The sequence below is a fragment of the Suillus paluster genome (genome assembly GCF_016628075.1).
Source record: "Suillus paluster strain FC165 chromosome Unknown EDB91scaffold_67, whole genome shotgun sequence".
In the NCBI taxonomy this organism is placed as follows: domain Eukaryota; kingdom Fungi; phylum Basidiomycota; class Agaricomycetes; order Boletales; family Suillaceae; genus Suillus; species Suillus paluster.
In genome coordinates, this window is record NW_024537627.1 from 13,377 (window position 1) to 30,555 (window position 17,179).

The 17,179-nt window shown below is 49.2% G+C and overlaps 4 protein-coding genes across 4 annotated transcripts; 3 read left to right on the top strand and 1 right to left on the bottom strand.

The window, feature by feature from the left end:
• Positions 1–1,847: 1,847 nt before the first annotated feature.
• On the bottom strand, positions 1,848–6,175 carry EDB91DRAFT_736285 (Oxysterol-binding protein-domain-containing protein). Its single transcript, XM_041328235.1, has 12 exons — positions 5,965–6,175; positions 5,864–5,914; positions 5,692–5,811; positions 5,414–5,638; positions 5,052–5,363; positions 4,865–5,002; positions 3,418–4,811; positions 3,334–3,361; positions 3,163–3,281; positions 2,991–3,113; positions 2,709–2,936; positions 1,848–2,649 (listed from the first exon to the last, which is right to left on the bottom strand). The coding sequence occupies exons 1-12, from the start codon at positions 6,002–6,004 to the stop codon at positions 1,987–1,989; spliced, it is 3,441 nt and encodes a 1,146-aa protein (XP_041173244.1). The 5' UTR covers positions 6,005–6,175; the 3' UTR covers positions 1,848–1,986.
• A 68-nt stretch (positions 6,176–6,243) lies between these two features.
• Positions 6,244–8,881, top strand: EDB91DRAFT_736330 (amino acid permease/ SLC12A domain-containing protein). The gene is made up of 13 exons (XM_041328236.1): positions 6,244–6,677; positions 6,727–6,847; positions 6,900–7,022; positions 7,077–7,089; positions 7,139–7,252; positions 7,303–7,333; positions 7,390–7,609; positions 7,659–7,874; positions 7,920–7,995; positions 8,046–8,374; positions 8,444–8,625; positions 8,684–8,735; positions 8,786–8,881. Exons 1-13 carry the CDS (start codon positions 6,523–6,525, stop codon positions 8,789–8,791), a joined length of 1,638 nt encoding a protein of 545 aa, XP_041173245.1. The 5' UTR covers positions 6,244–6,522; the 3' UTR covers positions 8,792–8,881.
• Positions 8,882–9,991: 1,110 nt separating this feature from the next.
• EDB91DRAFT_1349474 (membrane transport protein-domain-containing protein) lies at positions 9,992–12,223 on the top strand (the record flags this gene model as incomplete). The annotated part of the gene is made up of 8 exons (XM_041326020.1): positions 9,992–10,425; positions 10,473–10,560; positions 10,613–10,685; positions 10,757–10,897; positions 10,955–11,058; positions 11,107–11,925; positions 11,983–12,036; positions 12,089–12,223. The coding sequence occupies exons 1-8, from the start codon at positions 10,301–10,303 to the stop codon at positions 12,221–12,223; spliced, it is 1,539 nt and encodes a 512-aa protein (XP_041173246.1). The 5' UTR covers positions 9,992–10,300.
• A 1,108-nt stretch (positions 12,224–13,331) lies between these two features.
• Positions 13,332–15,236, top strand: EDB91DRAFT_1239002 (auxin efflux carrier; the record flags this gene model as incomplete). Its single annotated transcript, XM_041321792.1, has 8 exons — positions 13,332–13,390; positions 13,451–13,538; positions 13,585–13,657; positions 13,713–13,853; positions 13,909–14,012; positions 14,062–14,475; positions 14,551–14,995; positions 15,103–15,236. 8 exons carry the CDS (start codon positions 13,332–13,334, stop codon positions 15,234–15,236), a joined length of 1,458 nt encoding a protein of 485 aa, XP_041173247.1.
• Positions 15,237–17,179: the final 1,943 nt, after the last annotated feature.

The following is a 17,179-nucleotide window of genomic DNA, read 5'->3' on the forward strand; positions in this document are numbered from 1 at the left end:
TTCGAACTTAACAGTAGCCCGCCGCTTCCCTTACATGCCGCACGGGTAACACTCAATGGTTTGCTACAGACGGGCATGTCGTGAGACAAGTATGAACTGCAGCAACGAACATCGTTCTATTGAACTGTATCTACGACAGCATCTAAGTAGATCTGGTGCAGGAGTGATATTCGCAAAAGAGCAGATACAGGGAATGTCAGCATCAAAAATTAACATGTACATTTGGCGAAGCTTTTCAGCGCGCCCCTGCAGCTCGAAAGTGAACTCAAAGGATCGTGAGCACGGAAGATGTCAAGACAGCATATCCTCCACCAAGGATGATCATTGACAATATCGATATGGTTACGTTTCACGTAGAATGAGGCACACCAGTCATGCTCGTTCGGCGACCCGTTGATTCAGCGTGAACATGCGGGAAAGCAGGAGTGGGTAGAATTTGTAGATCGCGTTGTGCAGTGGCGAAGGATGCTAGCATACCAGGAGGATAGACGAGGCTTCAGTGTTCGGTGTTCTACCGCGTTTGGGAGAGAGTACACCAGAGCCGAGGTCCAAAGGTGATCCAGGGATGGGCGCAAGCATCATGGCATCCCATTGACGAGGAGACATTATTCGTTCCATCCCTGGGAGCATTTGGGTCACCGTCATAGCTTCGAGGAGATAGGGATGCGTCTGCATTGCTGAAGTTATAGTTGGACGCTCTGGATTGAGACGAGCGAGCGATGGCGCGCATATAGTCTGTAGAAGGATATATGCGCTTTATTAGCCGGAAAACAGGACATATGCGCATCGTACCCTGTATTTTGGATGTTGAAATGGATATAAGTGCTTTACTTCCGTCTTGTGCTGCGATTGGTGCTGCGGCAAAAATAAAATGAGCGAAATAGAATGTGGCTAGTCTCAACACAAGACGTTCTATGAGCACTTTCGGGCGTTACCGGTGGTGTACTAGTATTTCCCCTCCTTTCATGATAATTTCCTGTATCTGATTACTGATCACCACACTCAGCGACTTCACAAATCGCCTTTCGTTTCCAAGTGCGCTTGCCTGAATCGACGGACACAAGGCTTCCAAATCCTAGGATCACGAGTGAGTACGTATTCTAGCTTATCATCCCTTCATATCTCTGAAGGGATCGCAGAGTAGCTGTTATGACCTGCAAGCGCTAGAGTAGCACATAAAATGATCGCGTCGTCCCCGCAAACTCCGATCAGCATCGAGCTCGTCCTCTCACCTGTAACCATCGCCTGCACTCGTATTCATTTGCCGGGGCAAGGCTCGTGGTTGTCGAGACACGTCTGGAGCGGGAAGAGAAGCACGAGCAGAACAAACCCTCATTAATCATTGATCTGGGACCATACTAAACGTAGTATGGACGGCTTATCAACAGAGGCAGAAAATGTCAGAGGATTCTGAGAGCGTTTCGGTGGTAGGTAGGCGGAGGAATTTTGTAAGTTCCTGATGCTGTCTGATCGTGGTTTCTTGTGAGTTTTGCCGATTTTTGATTTGTGGTTTCTGTCTTTTATGGTGTCTTATGTCGATATTGATCCAGGCACATATCTGGAACGAATATTGAGTTCATATTTTCCATTTTCACCCGCAGAATGCCAGCTGGATCCCCATGGTAGTCCTCGTTCTCGTTTGTGCAATTCTTATGTTTATTTCTCTGCTGGGTGAAGCACACTTTATTTCCTCCAGGCTGTTCCGGCATGGGACATTCCGCTAATAATCTTTTCGAGCGCGCCGCCGTACTAAGCCTAAAAAGTCAAGAGATTTGGCCTGTCTGTATGGTTTCCACGCACTCTTGTTGCGCGGATATCACACAAACAAACTATTTCCTGGATGTCATCGGCTGATGGCATGACATAACTGGAATGCACATAAGCTACGGTCAATTCCTTGCCAGTGTAACTACTAAATAGAATGTTTTTCATCCATGTATTCGCGAGCATTCATCCGCGATGTCCATCCATGAATCATTTACAGTGTTAAACAGCGTCCTCTATAAAAATAGGATCCACATCCTTCCAGGGCTGCCCACCCCCCATCTCCCACACCTTCTCCCTCTCTACCCAATATTCCAATCTATCCCCAGCCCTCGATGGCGTCCAGACCCTCTCCCCAGTATCCCCATCCGTCTCCGCTCTAAACCACCTGGGCCGATGCTGCGGCACCCGCCCCTCCTCCCTCGCACGCCGCGTCGCCCGCTGCCGCTCCTCTTGCTTCATCTTTAATCCATTCGCAAACTCATACTTCCCCATCTCAAACGCTCGCTGATCAGGTCGCAGCCGACAGTCCGTCGGGCACAAGTACGACCTCAACGTCGTGTCGGGGCAGTCGTTCAGCGTGATTGCGAAAGGCGTGAGGTTAAAAGGTGTAGTGGGCTTTTCAGAGTTACGCCAGAGGAGGATATACTCTGCGGTGTAGTTTGGCGAGGAGGGGCCGCTTACGGTGGCGTCGGGGTGTAGGAATCCACTGCCTGTGCCGACGGCGCGACATATGAGTTGGCTGTTCCATCGTCCAGCCACCTCGTGGGTCACTTCTCCGTCTGCGTCTCGCACGAAACCAGAGATTTCGTATGCGTCTTTACCTCGCCATCCCCTTGGTTTGAATGTCAACACACACTGGTCGCCAGTGCGGTGGTTCGTGACCTGCAGCAACATGGTTTCATTTTTCAATACATGACGAGGAGGGAGGCTGAGTCACTCACGATCATATCACCGTAGTGATCGATAGTGGGAGAGCCCAAGATAAACCCGGAGACGTTGGTAGTAACTTTCTTCCACGAGAAGTGCTCGACAACCTTGCCCTGGATGCCAGCAGTAGTACATTTGGGGTAGTCGGGTGCCCACTCTTCAGGCAGGAGGAGTTCGGCGTGCGCAACGCCAGTAGGACGAATCTCGAATGATTTGCCCATGAATTTATTTTGCGCGTCGACCTGGGGCAGATAGGTGTTAACGGACAGATCATGCGATATAAAAACGGATCAGACCTCTCCGTAATAATGCCAATATGGCGACTCTGCCCAACAAGCGGAGATAGGGGGATGGTGGCTGACTTGTTCAGATACGTAGCGATACTCCTTGTCAAGTCTAACGTATTCAAATGTTTCGCTCTGGATGGTTTGAGTATCTGCTTACAAGGGACGCGTGAATGGTACTTACGAGCATAGGATTAAACGGTTTAGCTATACGGCCAATGGTCGATGAATAATTTGACATGGCAAATGCGGCCACAAATGCTATCCGCCGGTGGGGGTCTCGCTCGCGAGCAGCAACATCGACTATCAAATGATAAGCCACGACAACCAGCAATCACATAAATGAGACACTCACGACACTCCGAGAACTCCATGTCCTCCGCCTGCATTCAAAATAAGATAAAAAAAATGCAGAGATCCACGGCCAGAGAAAACTCACCATCCGTTGCAACATACTCGTGGGCTCATTAAACATGACAGGGAAACTAATCCTCGTCAAATCCTTTCCGATACTATGCTTCAGCACCGACCACAGACTCGTGCTCGGCCTGTTATCTGACCCGATGGGTAAGCGCGTCCTCAAATCTTGATACCCAGCGAAATGTTCAACGTCCATGAAGGACAGCGCAGGTTGCGCGTGCATCGGGCTCGACAGCAGTTCGCTGACAACGAGATTAGGGAGTGTATTCGCCTCGATGGCATCAAAGAACTCGTCCTCCTCGTCCGTGTCGTAGACGTCTTCATCCTCCGGGAAGTGCCGGGACGTGCGCTGTGCAGTCGGCGTAGCCCCCTCACTTGCGGGTGGTGTTTGCGCAGGGGACACAGATGGGCCATCGACTTCCTCAGGCGGGGAGATGACAGTGATAGGTCCAGGGCGCACCAATGGTGAGAAATAGGACTCTTCTTCAGGAACGGTGTCCGATACAAACGCCATGGTCGCAGGACGTTGTCGGAGCATGCCACTACCTCCGTCAGTCGCACCGACGTCGAAGAATCTACTACCCCGTTTCCGAGATCGTGTGCGTAACTCTTGTTCCAGCACCTCGCCCTCACGCACGACCGTCTGCAAGCTCTCTTCCCACACGGTCTGCCGCTCGCGCTCACGCTGCAGCTGGGCTTTCCACCACTCCTCGCGGTCCTTGGCCATTTGGATATACTCATCTATCATAGTTTGTACGATCGCGAACGATTCCTTGAGCGCCGTACGGAGTTCTTGTGTCCTGGGTGCTGCGTCTGGCGGCAGTGCGAGGCTGGACAAAAGCTGGCCAGTGAGTTCCATCTGTGCTGCGGTCGAATTCCCGTGCAGGTCAAAAGTCGTATTGTGAGGAGGATGTTGTTGCGTCAGGACCGAAGCTGAAGAATTATCATGGTGGATTTCTTCATCATCCGAGGCAGGATGGCTTTTATCTGGCTTGCTCGGCTCAGGAGGTGGCCCGTCCTCCATACTCTCATCTGCAACACCCAGAAAGGAGCTTTGCGACCCCCCGCCGCGGGCACCCACATCCATTCGCCGCATCGACACCACCGACTGGAAGCTCGTGCGCAAACTCTTTGGCTTCAACGCATTCACCTCGCTCTCCCCGCTCTTCCGCAACGTTTGCTCCTCGCGCCGGGCCCACTGGATGCTCTTTGTAAGCGCCTGCGTCCACCCGGCGGCTTCAACGTGATGGTTAGCACGCATGTACCATTTTTGCACAGTGGTGTGTCCTCGAGATGGAGTCGAGTGGACCTCAAACCGTGTCTTGTCACCGCCTGGACTGAGCTTTACGATCGCAGTTTTCATGGCGATGGCACCACGGCTGGCGACGTCTTCGTCTTCTTGATGCCGGTAATCTGCAAAAGCTTCAGCACCGTAGATAAATGAGGAGGGGTGAGAGGTGACGGACATGAGAATACGCCATCTTTTAGAACAAACCACCTGGTATTATAGCCCTTGGCAACATTGGTATATTTGTTGAGATAACCCTTTAAGATTGGGGGCTCCGAAGACGGGACCTCGATGAGAGAGGTATCATGGTTTGCGACTATTCGTCATATTAAGATTGGTAGGGAAGTTGCGGAAGGAGAACATACATTGTCGCAAAAATACTCGTACGTGATCATCTTTTCCTGTGCCCTCGTACGCCATTTTTCCTCTGCGATCTCGCACGAAAACGCTCGCGCCCGCTCGCACGGCTAGTTCGATGAGGCGCAGATTTTTGCGCCTCGCTGCCTCGTGTAGTAGAGAAGTTCCAGATGCATCATCCAAGTAGGACAAATCCACCCCTCGTGCCCGTGGTGACTCGAGTAGAGCCACCAATGCCACGTTCGGGGATGCATCTATGGGGGATAAAATGTACGAGCGCAGAAGGGACCTGTATGAAGCGTTCAAAAATGAACGCGAATCTAAGGGTGGTGTTAGTGGAGAGGGCACAGAAACAGAGGGGGGCACGTGCCTTGTAAAGTTTGGACGACTTCCTTTCCCTTTGCCACATCCTTGCATGTCTTTCCGTTGTTGTCACGGAGGGTGTCATCAATGCCAGGCTGGTCAAGCAACACGCCTACGATGTCTACACGACCTAGGGACGCGGCAAGATGCAGTGGTGTTGTCCCTGATCCTGGTGGGTGCACGCCATTGGGTGATATGGCTCTGTGCGATAGGAGTAGCTGTACAGTATCGACTTCGGATGCGGGTGAGGGAATGCAGGAGTAGGAGGAGAAAGTGATGACTTACCGGAAGCACAACGAATAGCGAGGTGGAGGGCAGCAGCGCCAGTATTGAGGTCACCATCGACAGACTTTCGTCTATCCTTACCAATTTCAGTGAGAAAGGGATGTATGAGAGCGGGATCGCCTAGGGACGAGGGTTTGGGATGATGTAGGATAAGAGAGAGGTGGTTGCTTACCACTCCGAAGCGCAGACAGCAGTTTGACTTGGTGCAGGGGTTCTGTGACATCTGCTGTTCATAAATGACCGAATCCAAGGCCAAGAAGCTGGTGAACTCACCGGACCTGAGACTACGAATCGAGAAGGATGAGCTCATCATGCGTCCACCGCAATTCTGCGCCTGTAAATCCAAAATACAGAGTAGTTTTGTGAAACACGACCGAGTAGTCCTAGTATGCGATGAAGAGAAAAGCAGATGAGAAACAGAAAGCGAGTAATGTATGTTTAAGAAACCCTCTGCTGTCACTCCCGAAGCCGTTGAGTCGGAAGTACCTGACCAAGTCACGTGTCACTCACTTATTCGAATTTTACCAGCGCTAAGTACCGTGGAAGTACTGCTGTTTTACTTTTAGCACTAACTATCTTAAGTACCAACACAGGCCTATAGTGCTCGCCTGTTTTCAGAGCGCTTATTCCAGGACGTATCCTCCATCCTTGGCACGCTCTAAGCAGGCGCATGATGATAGGGCATTCCCATGATCATTTTCGCAAGCTCTGCCGCTATCGTCCAACAGCCAAACTCCCCCTGGTTTTGATAACAAGGGTCTATATAAAGCACAATTCCAAAGCGAGTCTCTGACTTGCGTCTCTTTCTGTTCACCTACTTCAAGCCATACCATGCGCGATATTTTCTCTTCTCCCGACGAGGAGAAAATATTTCAGGGTGATGTTGGTTCAGCTGAGCGCGCAAGCAGCAATGGTAGCTATACACCACCACCACCAGACGTCACACTCCACCGAGAGCTTAAAAACCGCCATGTTGCAATGATAAGGTATGTGTTGACCCTTCTGACTGTAACAGCCGCGTCACGTTCTTTTTAGTATTGGTGGTGTAATTGGCACAGGACTGTTCCTCGGGACTGCATCGGCACTCATGAATGGTGGTCCACTAGGCCTTTTATTAGGTTACATGTTCATTGGGTCTATATGTTACTGCGTGATGGTTAGTCAAGCGCACATTCTCAGACTTTCATTTGTCATTACTTCGTTCCTAGATAACGATCGGAGAGATGATTTCCTATCTCCCAGTTGCCGGTGGCCATATCAAACTCGCCGAGCGCTTCGTTGATCCGGCATTCTCATTTGCATTGGGATGGAATTTATGGTACAATTGGACGGTAATGTGGTCCTGTGGTTGATGTTCAAGTTTCTGAACGTCACACTCTCAAAAGGTAACATTACCAGGTACTTTCTTCAAATGGTCTCGCTACTGCTGCCGCTCATTATATCCAAGCTGAATTGTCAGCGGCGGCTACCATCATCAATTTCTGGCATCCTGGTGTAAACAATGCGGTATGGATAACAATGTGTCTCATTGTTGCTGTTGGGATTAACCTGAGCGGCGTTGGTAAATGCTCACGCGAACCGCCTTGTCTTCTGGCTCAATTTTTCCTGCAGGTGTGTATGGTGAAAGCGAATTCATATTCGCGTAGGGCAAGTTTCCTTCACAATTATTTCCTTTGTCTGACCCTATGGGCGAACCAGTTCTATCAAGGTTGTTACGATTGTCGGTCTCATCATCTTGGGGATCATTCTTGACCTTGGCGGCGGCCCGAACCATGATCGTATCGGATTCCGTTACTGGAAAGACCCTGGCCCGTTTGTCCAGTTTGATGGCATAAGTGGCATGACAGGTCGTTTCCTCGGCTGGTCTCGTGTGGTAACACAAGCTGCGTTCGCATATGTTGGGGCAGAAGTCGTGGCTGTGAGTTGTTAGCGTCCTTCCTTGACCCCTTGAGGTTGACATACCCTAGATGGCGGCTGCAGAAGCAAAAAATCCGCGCAGGAATTTGCCCAAAGCGATCCGTCGTGTGTATATCCGACTTCTGCTATTTTATATTGGTGGCGTCTTCGTAATCGGTCTGCTGGTACCTTCGAACAACCCCTTGCTGAACGTGAACTCCGATAATGCTTCTGCGTCTCCGTTTGTCATTGCAATCAATCAAGCTGGCATCAAGGGATTGCCTGCGGTAAGTATTATGTTATAAAACAATGCGGCTCTGATGCCCCTGTAGGTGATCAACGCCGCTTTACTGACATCAGCCTGGTCCGCTGCTTCCAGTGACCTTTACATCGCTTCCAGAGGCTTATGTGAGTGTCTATTCATGTCTGTGTCTGCATGCAACTCAATCTGCTAACAGATGGCCTCGCCGCCTCCGGCAACGCCCCAAAAATCTTCCTCCGCACCTCGCGCTCCGGGCTTCCCTATGTTGCAGTAGCTACATGCTCCTGCTTCGCCCTCCTCTCTTACATGGCCGTCAACACGAGCTCCGGAACTGTCTTCACGTGGTTCTCTAGCATGTGCGCTACTGCGGGCCTCACGACCTGGTTCGGCATCGGCGTCATTTATCTCCGCTTCCGGAAGGGCTTCCTTGCACAGGGGCACAAGACATCCGAGCTCCCGTACTCCTCTCGGCTCCAGCCTTTTGCTGCGTGGTGGGCTGTTGGCGCATCGCTTGTGACGCTCTTCGTGAGTTTTTACTTCTGCGCCTGCGATCTAAGGAAGTGGTAGTGCGATCTTTGGGCTGATCGGCTCCAGTTCAGCGCATGGGAGGTCTTCCTAAGAGATAACTGGTCAACAGCGACATTCATCACGAATTATCTGCCCATAATGTTTTTCCCCATTTTATACGGTGTCGTCAAGATCACGAGGCGGGCACCTCTCGTCAAGCCAAGCGAGATGGACTTCCATTCTGGCATCGCAGAGATCGAGGCCATCACGTGAGACTCTTTTATTTGCTTGCAAAGTATTAGCCAGGCTGAGATGCTCGTGTCACAGGCATGCAGACGTGCCCCCAAGGAATATGGTGGAGGCATTTTGGATGTGGCTTGTGAGTTTTCCTTCGGGGATGGTGGTTGGTTTGCTAATCCTTCTGACAAGATGTGATGATTGCGTTCCACGTTGTCCGATATCATATTAGGACCAAACAACTGTTCCCATGTCATAAATGTCTGAATGTCGCTGGCAAGCAGGTTGTTTGCGCTGTTGAACTTTGATGAGTGATTCTAGGGAAGGGTACATTTGAAGGTCCTCGTTTCAGGGTGCGGCTGGAACACTGGCTGCATCATGTCTGCCAATTACGATTGCGGCGACTTGAAGCCTGCCAATTATGGATGCGGTGATTTTGTCTGCCTTGAACATTCCGATAGATACTTTGGAAACGCAGGGTTTCTAGTCTCGTCACCAGCCGCCATGATTTGCGTGACGACTGGTGGACCGAAGAACCTCACACTATTGCCGTCGTGTAAATATAAGGTGGTTAATCGAGTTTCCAGGATTTCTGGAAATCTTCTGGCGTACGTATGTCCTACTTTTCACACACTTACTGCTTCGAATCGCAGATGGGTTAGACTGCAGTATCACTTACCAGGCTATGTTGTACCAACTGTGTGGCAGACTCGGACGCAGGCTCCGGTGTTACTTATTTATTTCCGTTTCCGCCAAAGGTTGCTTGCGAGTAATCTCCCGTATCCAAGGTATTTGCCTTCTTCCAATTGGTGGGATGTTTGTGTTCCGTTCGTGACATCGCTGATGTGTATTGTTTCTTCGAATCAGTGGAGGGGTGCTCTCGTTGATCCTTTCAGTTCCGTGTATGAGGGTCCCTCGACGGACTGGCGTCCATTGACATACATGATCACATACGTAGTCGCGGATGGTATTCCTACCGTTGCTTCATCACACGACCGGAATCCTTGCCAGAGGGACCTCGAAGCTAGTAATACTGCTGAGATTACACGTATGGTCTCCTTCATCTACTCACAAATGATCGGGCTCAGGTATTGTTATTGACCAGGCAAATGTCACCTACATTCCACGGACTCGGTTTCGTACATTGCTACACAATTCAATCGCGTCACCGGTTCTCCCACCTTTTTCCAGCACTGTGGTCAAGCATGAGCACGATTCACTATCACCGCCAGCCGCGACCGCCACGTCTAATTGCAGTGGTCCTGACATTGTACTTATTTCCGTGATCACCGCTGCTCCCACTGTCCCACACTACGCAACTGCTTTTCACCTGGGCTAATGATTTGTCCGTAGTAAGATAATGGGAATCCGTCCCTGATGACGCAAATTACCGAATGTCGACAGGTGGAGGTCTTTGGAATTTGTATTCCTTATCGATAGGTACTCATCTATGCTGGGCTCGCGACGCTAGAGCGCAACTGGACCAATGCATTTTCCAAACTTTCGACCCACTCCTCATCCCACACTTCCGGACATCACTTTTTCATCACCACTGGCATGCGACTTCCCTATGACTATTCTCCTTCGATCACACTGCGTTATTCACGCGTGATATTGAGCCAATTCGTGACCATCGCCCATTGGAAGGTTGAACTTCCTTTTCGCCAGTGACCACATCCCTGAGCGAATCCTGACAAGGCTACATACATGACAATACATAAGAAACCTCCTCTTGAAGACGCCAATCTGGATCGCGCCACATCTACTCCCATGACTGGAAGCATACCTTTCGGAACTTTGTTTTGGATAGCTGCGAGACCTCTTCTTAGACTGTGGGTTTGGTTTCCTTCCGTTTCATATTGCTCTGAATGTTTGCTAGTTTCACATGCGTCGCGTGTGGGTATGCCATTACAAGGGTTGGTTGTTTTTCTGCAAGTGCGGCTCGTGGCGCTGGGCAAGTGGTTTTGGTTAGCATGGCCCGTTTTTCCCGAAAGAATGGAACTGATCCATAGGATTCAGAACATCACTTTGCCTAGCTTGATTTTCTCGAGGGCTGCATCCGTGTTGAACGTGGAGAATGATGCTGCTTTGGGTTCGTTGTTTTTCTAAAACGCGCTGTTATCTTATAATTGACGTATATGCACACCCGCACGATCTCTTCAGGGCCGTTGTTGGTGATCGCAGCCATCTACATGGCGATCGGCTTCGCGTTATCTCTGTCTATCAAGCAATTTTTCTGGGTTCCGCATCGGTTTCGGTATGGTATTATTGTCGCAGGAGGTTGGGCGAGCATCGGTGACATGAGTAGGATCACATGTTTCAGATATCATGACATTCTCTGACTGTGGCATCACGGGATAGCGGTGTCAGTCATATTGGACATCATGGCCTCATTCCCCTTCGACGGAGAACACGACCAAGACCTCGCGGTAGCATATAGTGGCGTCTTTTACATTATCTTCTACGTGAGTTCTGCATGGCTTTTGTTCTATACCGCTGAATTGCACCATAAGATAACGTTGTTTACGTGCGGGCGCGAGCTGGTCAAGATTGATTTTACTGGGCCTGATATCGATGACGGGGAAGTGAAGCAGCTACGCCGGGCCAAACGTTGCGAGCTGCTGGTGGGCTGTTTATGTTGTGCGAAAGGCCTTCTCGACATGCCCTCTTCCGAAAACGACGCGGAAGCTGGGCAACAATATGACCTAGAGGCACGCAAGGTGGATGCCTACAGTGATCTAATGACCAGCAAAAGCCTCCTGCCTCAAATATCGTCGCTGGAAGATTCGCAGGCCGTTTCCGCATTAGCGTTGTCACCCACTTTGCACTACGACATGTCGGGTCGACGCGACTTGACCATAGGTGTTGAACTACACATCATACCACCATCCACAGAGAACTCCTCGACAAACCAACCCCGCCCTGTCATGCAATACATGTCTGAGTTCCTTAGATGTCTTTCATCTCCTGTGTTTTCGTCCGTGGTCGTCTCCCTCATCGTGTCTAGAATATCGGTTCTGAAAGCGTTATTCATCCCTAATGTATCAGGAACAAACATTCCGCCAGCTCCTGATGGGCAACCACCACTGGCATTCATTATGGATGCAGCAACCTTCTTGGGAGGTGCCAATGCTCCTCTTGGGCTAATTATTCTTGGATCCGCACTTGCGAGGATGAGTATCCCTCGCAGACGCTGGACTTCACTACCCCTTGGGGCCATTGGAGCTTTTGCTGTCGGCAAGCAACTCCTCATGCCAATCTTCGGAATTCTTATCTGCGAAGGATTTACCCGGATAGGGTTCATTGACCCTGAAGATAAAGTGTTCAGATTTGTATGCATGTTTGTCTAATTTTGTTATGCGCTGCCAGATCTGCTTTTAGCTGACCAGGTCATACTGTCATATCACAGCATCGTATCATGTTTACCCATATCATTAACACAGGTGAGTATCAACAATGATGCCTTTTGTGTGTCTGCTAAATAATTATTTTCAGGTTATCCTGACACAAGCATGCTCTGACACAAGTACAACAGAGCACATTTTTGCATTCCTGCTGCCACAGTACATCCTTATGATTGGGGTGATGACCGTATTGATGGCCTATACACTCAACCTTCTCTTTGGCTGAATGGTCGCTTTTGTGCCCGACGCATGTGAGTACGTACTACTGCACAGAAACACCTAGACTCTTAGATGATAGATCTGACCTTCCTGTGTTGTTGAGGCTGAAAATCTGTATGTATGATTATATTATTAGGGATGACTTGGGATCAGCTTACGAATTTATGTGTCAGTGAATTACCCAGTCAGGCCCAGAAAAGGTTGTAATGAAGCAGGAATGTTGTCTTCCGTCCATTTAATCTGCTCACAGGAGACCAGGGATTGATAGGGCAAGCGAATATCAAATGATTTGTTCTCTCAAAGCGGTCCGGTCTTGTGTACGTACGTAAATTCAACACCGCCTTAGACTACCCAAATCACTTTTGAATTGAAACTGTCACGTCCTGCCAACAGTTGAGGGCTCGACATCGGACACTAGTACTCCGCCTCAGGGGCCCCAGCACAGACCTCTATGCATTGTCACGGTAAAGCCTGACAGTTTATCCTAAGTGATAGCCGACCACATGCTTATTTAATCCGTTCCTAGTAACCTTCACGCATAACTCACTGGCACCAGTCGTACAACACGTCCTGGAAAGACGTCATGGAAGATTGGTGTATCGGCGATCTTCGGAAATCCTGAAAGGAGCTACGATGAGGCGATGATGCGTTAATGGGGAATTTGTTAATCGCCCAGTCAAACTCCTGTCAAGCAAGATATGCTGGCCCTTGCTCAGGGTTTCCATTATCGCAGCTTATAGCACTGGTCACCGATACAAGGTGAAGCGTTCGAAGCAATTGTGCTGGACAGGCTACCATCTTTTTGCAACCTTGGGCTCACCGAAGTTACAGTGAAACAGGACGCACCAGTGGTCTGCTTCTCATGGCGCGAACTGAAGGGCAGGGCCTATCTGATCAATCTTTACGTCTGTGAGCTGGCATTAAATATATGAAAGCACTTGCCGTACTTCAAGCCTACATTTAAGTACCGCACCCTTTCATGGTCCAGAGCAATACTTATCAAGCCTCCCTTTCCACTCACCTGTCCAGATAGAAGAGGGTTCATCTCTGAGCAGACCTCTTCGACTTGTTAAAATCCTATCACAATTCGCCACTTGTACACGATCACAAACAGCATGAGTAGCATCGCTGTCGGCACTCTGGTTTGGATTTCTCTGCAACCGCTCATACGCCTGTAAGGATCCTTTTCTAGATAATTCCTTCCCTTTTTTCATGCTCGTTCTGATTTATTTAGGTTCTTGTGTGTAGGCTGTGGATTCGCGATCACAAAGGCAGGTTTATTTCCCGCCGTAGCAGCTCGTGGGGTGGGGCAAATCATAATAGTAGGGGGATTTTTGATTTGAGGATACACAACTGATCGATCGGCAGAATGCTGCCCTTCCGAACTTGATGTTCTCAACGATTGTACCATCATTCAGCTCATCAAATATTCCTGAACTTGGTACGATTTTCTATCTTTACGGCTGTTCGTTCGTTTTGACCGAGGTTATCTCTAGGCCCTCTTGTACTCATCGCGCTGATCTATATGCTGATCGGCACATTGATTTCTTGGATCATCAAGCAGCTCTTTTGGGTTCCCCACAGATTCCGGTATGGAATTCTCGCGGCTGGAGCATGGGGGAATATCGGTGATATCCGTAAGCTCAACGAAATCCCTTGCCGTACATTCTATCTGACACTTGCTTGCATTAGCTACCTCGGTGACCCTGAGCGTAATGGCCTCAGCTCCTTTCAACGGAGCCAAGGACGAAGACCTTGCAGTGGGTTACATCGCCGCTTTTATCCTTGTGTTTTCTGTGAGTATCTTGGTTACGTATCTGCCTTCGTTCACTACAACATTCATAGATCACACTGTACCCGCTTGGCGGACACCATTGTGTAATGATGGATTTCGATGGTCCTGATTTAGAAGATGATCAAGTCAAGGAGAGGCTGAGCACCAAGCACTCGAAGGCTCTGTCGGGTCTAGCTGCCGGATTCGTGCACTTGAGGCGAATCTCTCTCTTCAATCATCCGCCAGTCAAAGAAATTCATACCGAAGCCGGTCAAACAACCGGCGAAAAAGAGTTTCCTCGTGTGACATCCACACATGACTCGGAGCGCACTGTGACCACATTTAATAATCCACCGGGGCAAGAAGAAATCGGAGGATTAGCATCGGCGGATGAACATTCGCTGTCCATTGAGTATCTGGATCCTATTTCTCCCTCACCCACCGCCGTTCAGCCCGGGCTGCTTATTACTGACGGATCCCAGAAAGTCTCCACAACTATCAATCTTCCTGGCTCTATTGGCGGGCACGTCGCGGTGACGCCTACTCATCGATTCCAAAAGTTTCTCAGTCTGACCTTTGGATTCCTGCAATCCCTCATGTATCCCCCGTCTTTATCGATCATCCTCTCATTCATAATTGCCGTTATCCCTCCATTGAAGGCGCTTTTTGTCTCCGGCGTTCCGGGCACCCATATACCTACAGCACCCGATGGCGAACCTCCACTCGCATTTATCATGAGTACGGCCATATTCATTAGTGGTGCATCAGTACCAATGAGCTTGATGGCCCTTGGGTCTGCTCTTGCCAGACTAAACATCCCGCGAAGCCAGTGGAGTTCTCTCCCTCTCAGTGCAATCGGGACTTTGGCTATTAGCAGACTCGTTCTAATGCCCATTCTGGGCATCCTAATTTGCCAAAAATTCACCCATATCGGACTGATAGATTCCTCCAACAATGTCCTCAGATTCGTCTGCATGTGCGTCTCTTCGGATATTTGCGGCCTGAGTGAAACCTGACCTTGAGCGTTAGCTTCATGTCGTGCTTGCCCACTTCGACCACCCAGGTACTTGTTTGAATTCTTCGTTTTGGCAATAATACCAAACTGCGTTTAGGTCTTTTGACTCAAGTATACTCTGGGACGGGGAATGCTGAACATCTGTCAGCGTTCCTGATACCCCAGTACATGATCATGTTCGTGTCGATGACAGCCGTCACTTCTTTCACACTTCATATTCTCTTTGGATGATGCCCTCAGGCGGGGATAGATGGATGAGTCGGTCGGTAGTTTGCGGGTTTAGATGATGACGGCTGATAAACGAGTGTCCGTGTCTCCTGGCAAGTCGGAAAGAATAAGACATATGTAACATATGATGTAGAGTATATTAGAGCGCCTGAAATTGTATTTGCGACCCCAATACATGCATACGTTGTACATTCGCATGAGCGAAAACAATCGGCACCACTGTCGGTTACACTCACATTGACCTATGAGGATTTTTGGCATCGCATGCTTCAGTTTTCCGCAAGACTTGAACCGTGATGGCCTATTCCAGGAGTTGACAGGTTATTGTGGTATTGGCAGCGGAGCCGTTCCAGCGATCTTTTGAAGATCTTGAATGATCCGGAGCTAGGTCATAAAGAAAGGAATGCAGGAGAAGAAAAACGCCTGCGCGATCTCGATAAAGGTTCGCAATAAGTCTATTTGGTGGTAAGTAGCAAGAAGTCATAATAATTACTAATTGTGTACTTACAGTACACTATCTCCTAATGCATAACGTCGGGACTACCTAGAATCCTTATGCATTAATATATGCATTAGAACATCTGTCACACTTCGTGACATATTGTGACCTTCGCGTGACTCCGCTCAAAGGTGTGACACATTTGCGCGCATCTATATGAAGTATTATCTAATGAAAATACGCATCTATCGCCGTGAAGAAGTTCATCTCGTAAGTGAGCGCGAAAAAGACGGATTTGCTTCAGCAGGTCAAGTGGAAGTGGGGAGTCGGCATTTCCAAACTGGAGGCAGGCTCCTTCAAGCGGCAAGCCGCTGACACAGTGCAAGTGTTTCCGCACGAGAAACCTCCAGTTCAGGTCCTCTTCTTCATCGGACTCGATCTCGATCACCTCGCCTACTCTCTCTGCCAGCTCCTGTTTCACTGCAGCAACAATGGCCTTATTCCCATGAAAATTAAAGCCCCTGAGTGAAGGCTCTTGAAGTGATTCACAATGTGACATTGTGGCATTGCCACTGGGTGTGCATCAATGTGTGCAAAAACTGTCAACCAGTCACTGAGAGTGAGGTTTGGGCACGAGGATGTGCGAGCTGTTGGGTCTGTGGAGTTTGCTGGGACATCCTTGACCTTTGGTTTTTTTAGCTGTCTCTGATAGGGTGCAGGTTCGTCTCGAGGTTTTCTTTCTCGGTAGTCATTGTAGAGTGAGGTGGGCTTTCACGACATCAACACTCCAAATATGTACACTGAAATTGTTATGCCGACCCGAACAAGACTGAGACCCAACCAGCTGAAAGTGCTGTCTCATAATGCATAATGGCCACACAGGTCTATATGATTCAATTTCTCACTGTCCCATAGGGGGATCATCGGAACATTATGCATTATGACATATTGTACTGTACTAACAAACGTGTTGACCTTTGGACCCTATGTACTTAACGAAAGGACCTCCATTCATTGTCCAAGATCTTGAAGGACAGAAGACCTTCATATTTACATACGCACCGGTAATCAACCCATTCGAAGCTAAGGTGGGAAGTGATTGAGTCAAACATGATGTGATGGCGTCGGGGGTTTCAAGTCATCTGCAAAACCACTGAAACGAACGCTTACGACTTCAGTAGCGCACTCATGCGATTGGTGGAGATGCTGAACACATAACCAAAAATGTGTGCTTACGAACGCAAACCCGAACTAAACCAAAAGCGAACTGCTCAAAAGCACTTTGAGAGAGAAACTTCGACCGAGTCGACTTTTTAGATGAACATTGAGTCCTACAAAAAACCAATCAAGACCTGACCAGAGCGCTCTAGACTTGAGATAGAACGTTTCAGAGCTCTATGTAGGTTGACAACACTTTCAGAGGCCGCAAAATGTTGGAGGGAGACGTACGGAATATACGGTGATGACCCTGTCATCACTGTACTTCATAATGAGATGGGCGCTGCGA

Excerpts from the sequence above, each read along its gene's own strand:
- EDB91DRAFT_736285 (XM_041328235.1), bottom strand. The coding sequence starts at position 6,004 with ATGATGAGCTCATCCTTCTCGATTCGTAGTCTCAGGTCCG. Across the intron at positions 3,362-3,417 it reads CGAGTATGTTGCAACGGATG|GCGGAGGACATGGAGTTCTC; the intron begins GTGAGTTTTCTC and ends TTTTGAATGCAG. Across the intron at positions 3,114-3,162 it reads AACCGTTTAATCCTATGCTC|AGCGAAACATTTGAATACGT; the intron begins GTAAGTACCATT and ends CAAACCATCCAG.
- EDB91DRAFT_736330 (XM_041328236.1), top strand. The coding sequence starts at position 6,523 with ATGCGCGATATTTTCTCTTCTCCCGACGAGGAGAAAATATTTCAGGGT. Across the intron at positions 6,678-6,726 it reads CGCCATGTTGCAATGATAAG|TATTGGTGGTGTAATTGGCA; the intron begins GTATGTGTTGAC and ends CGTTCTTTTTAG. Across the intron at positions 8,626-8,683 it reads GCAGAGATCGAGGCCATCAC|GCATGCAGACGTGCCCCCAA; the intron begins GTGAGACTCTTT and ends CTCGTGTCACAG.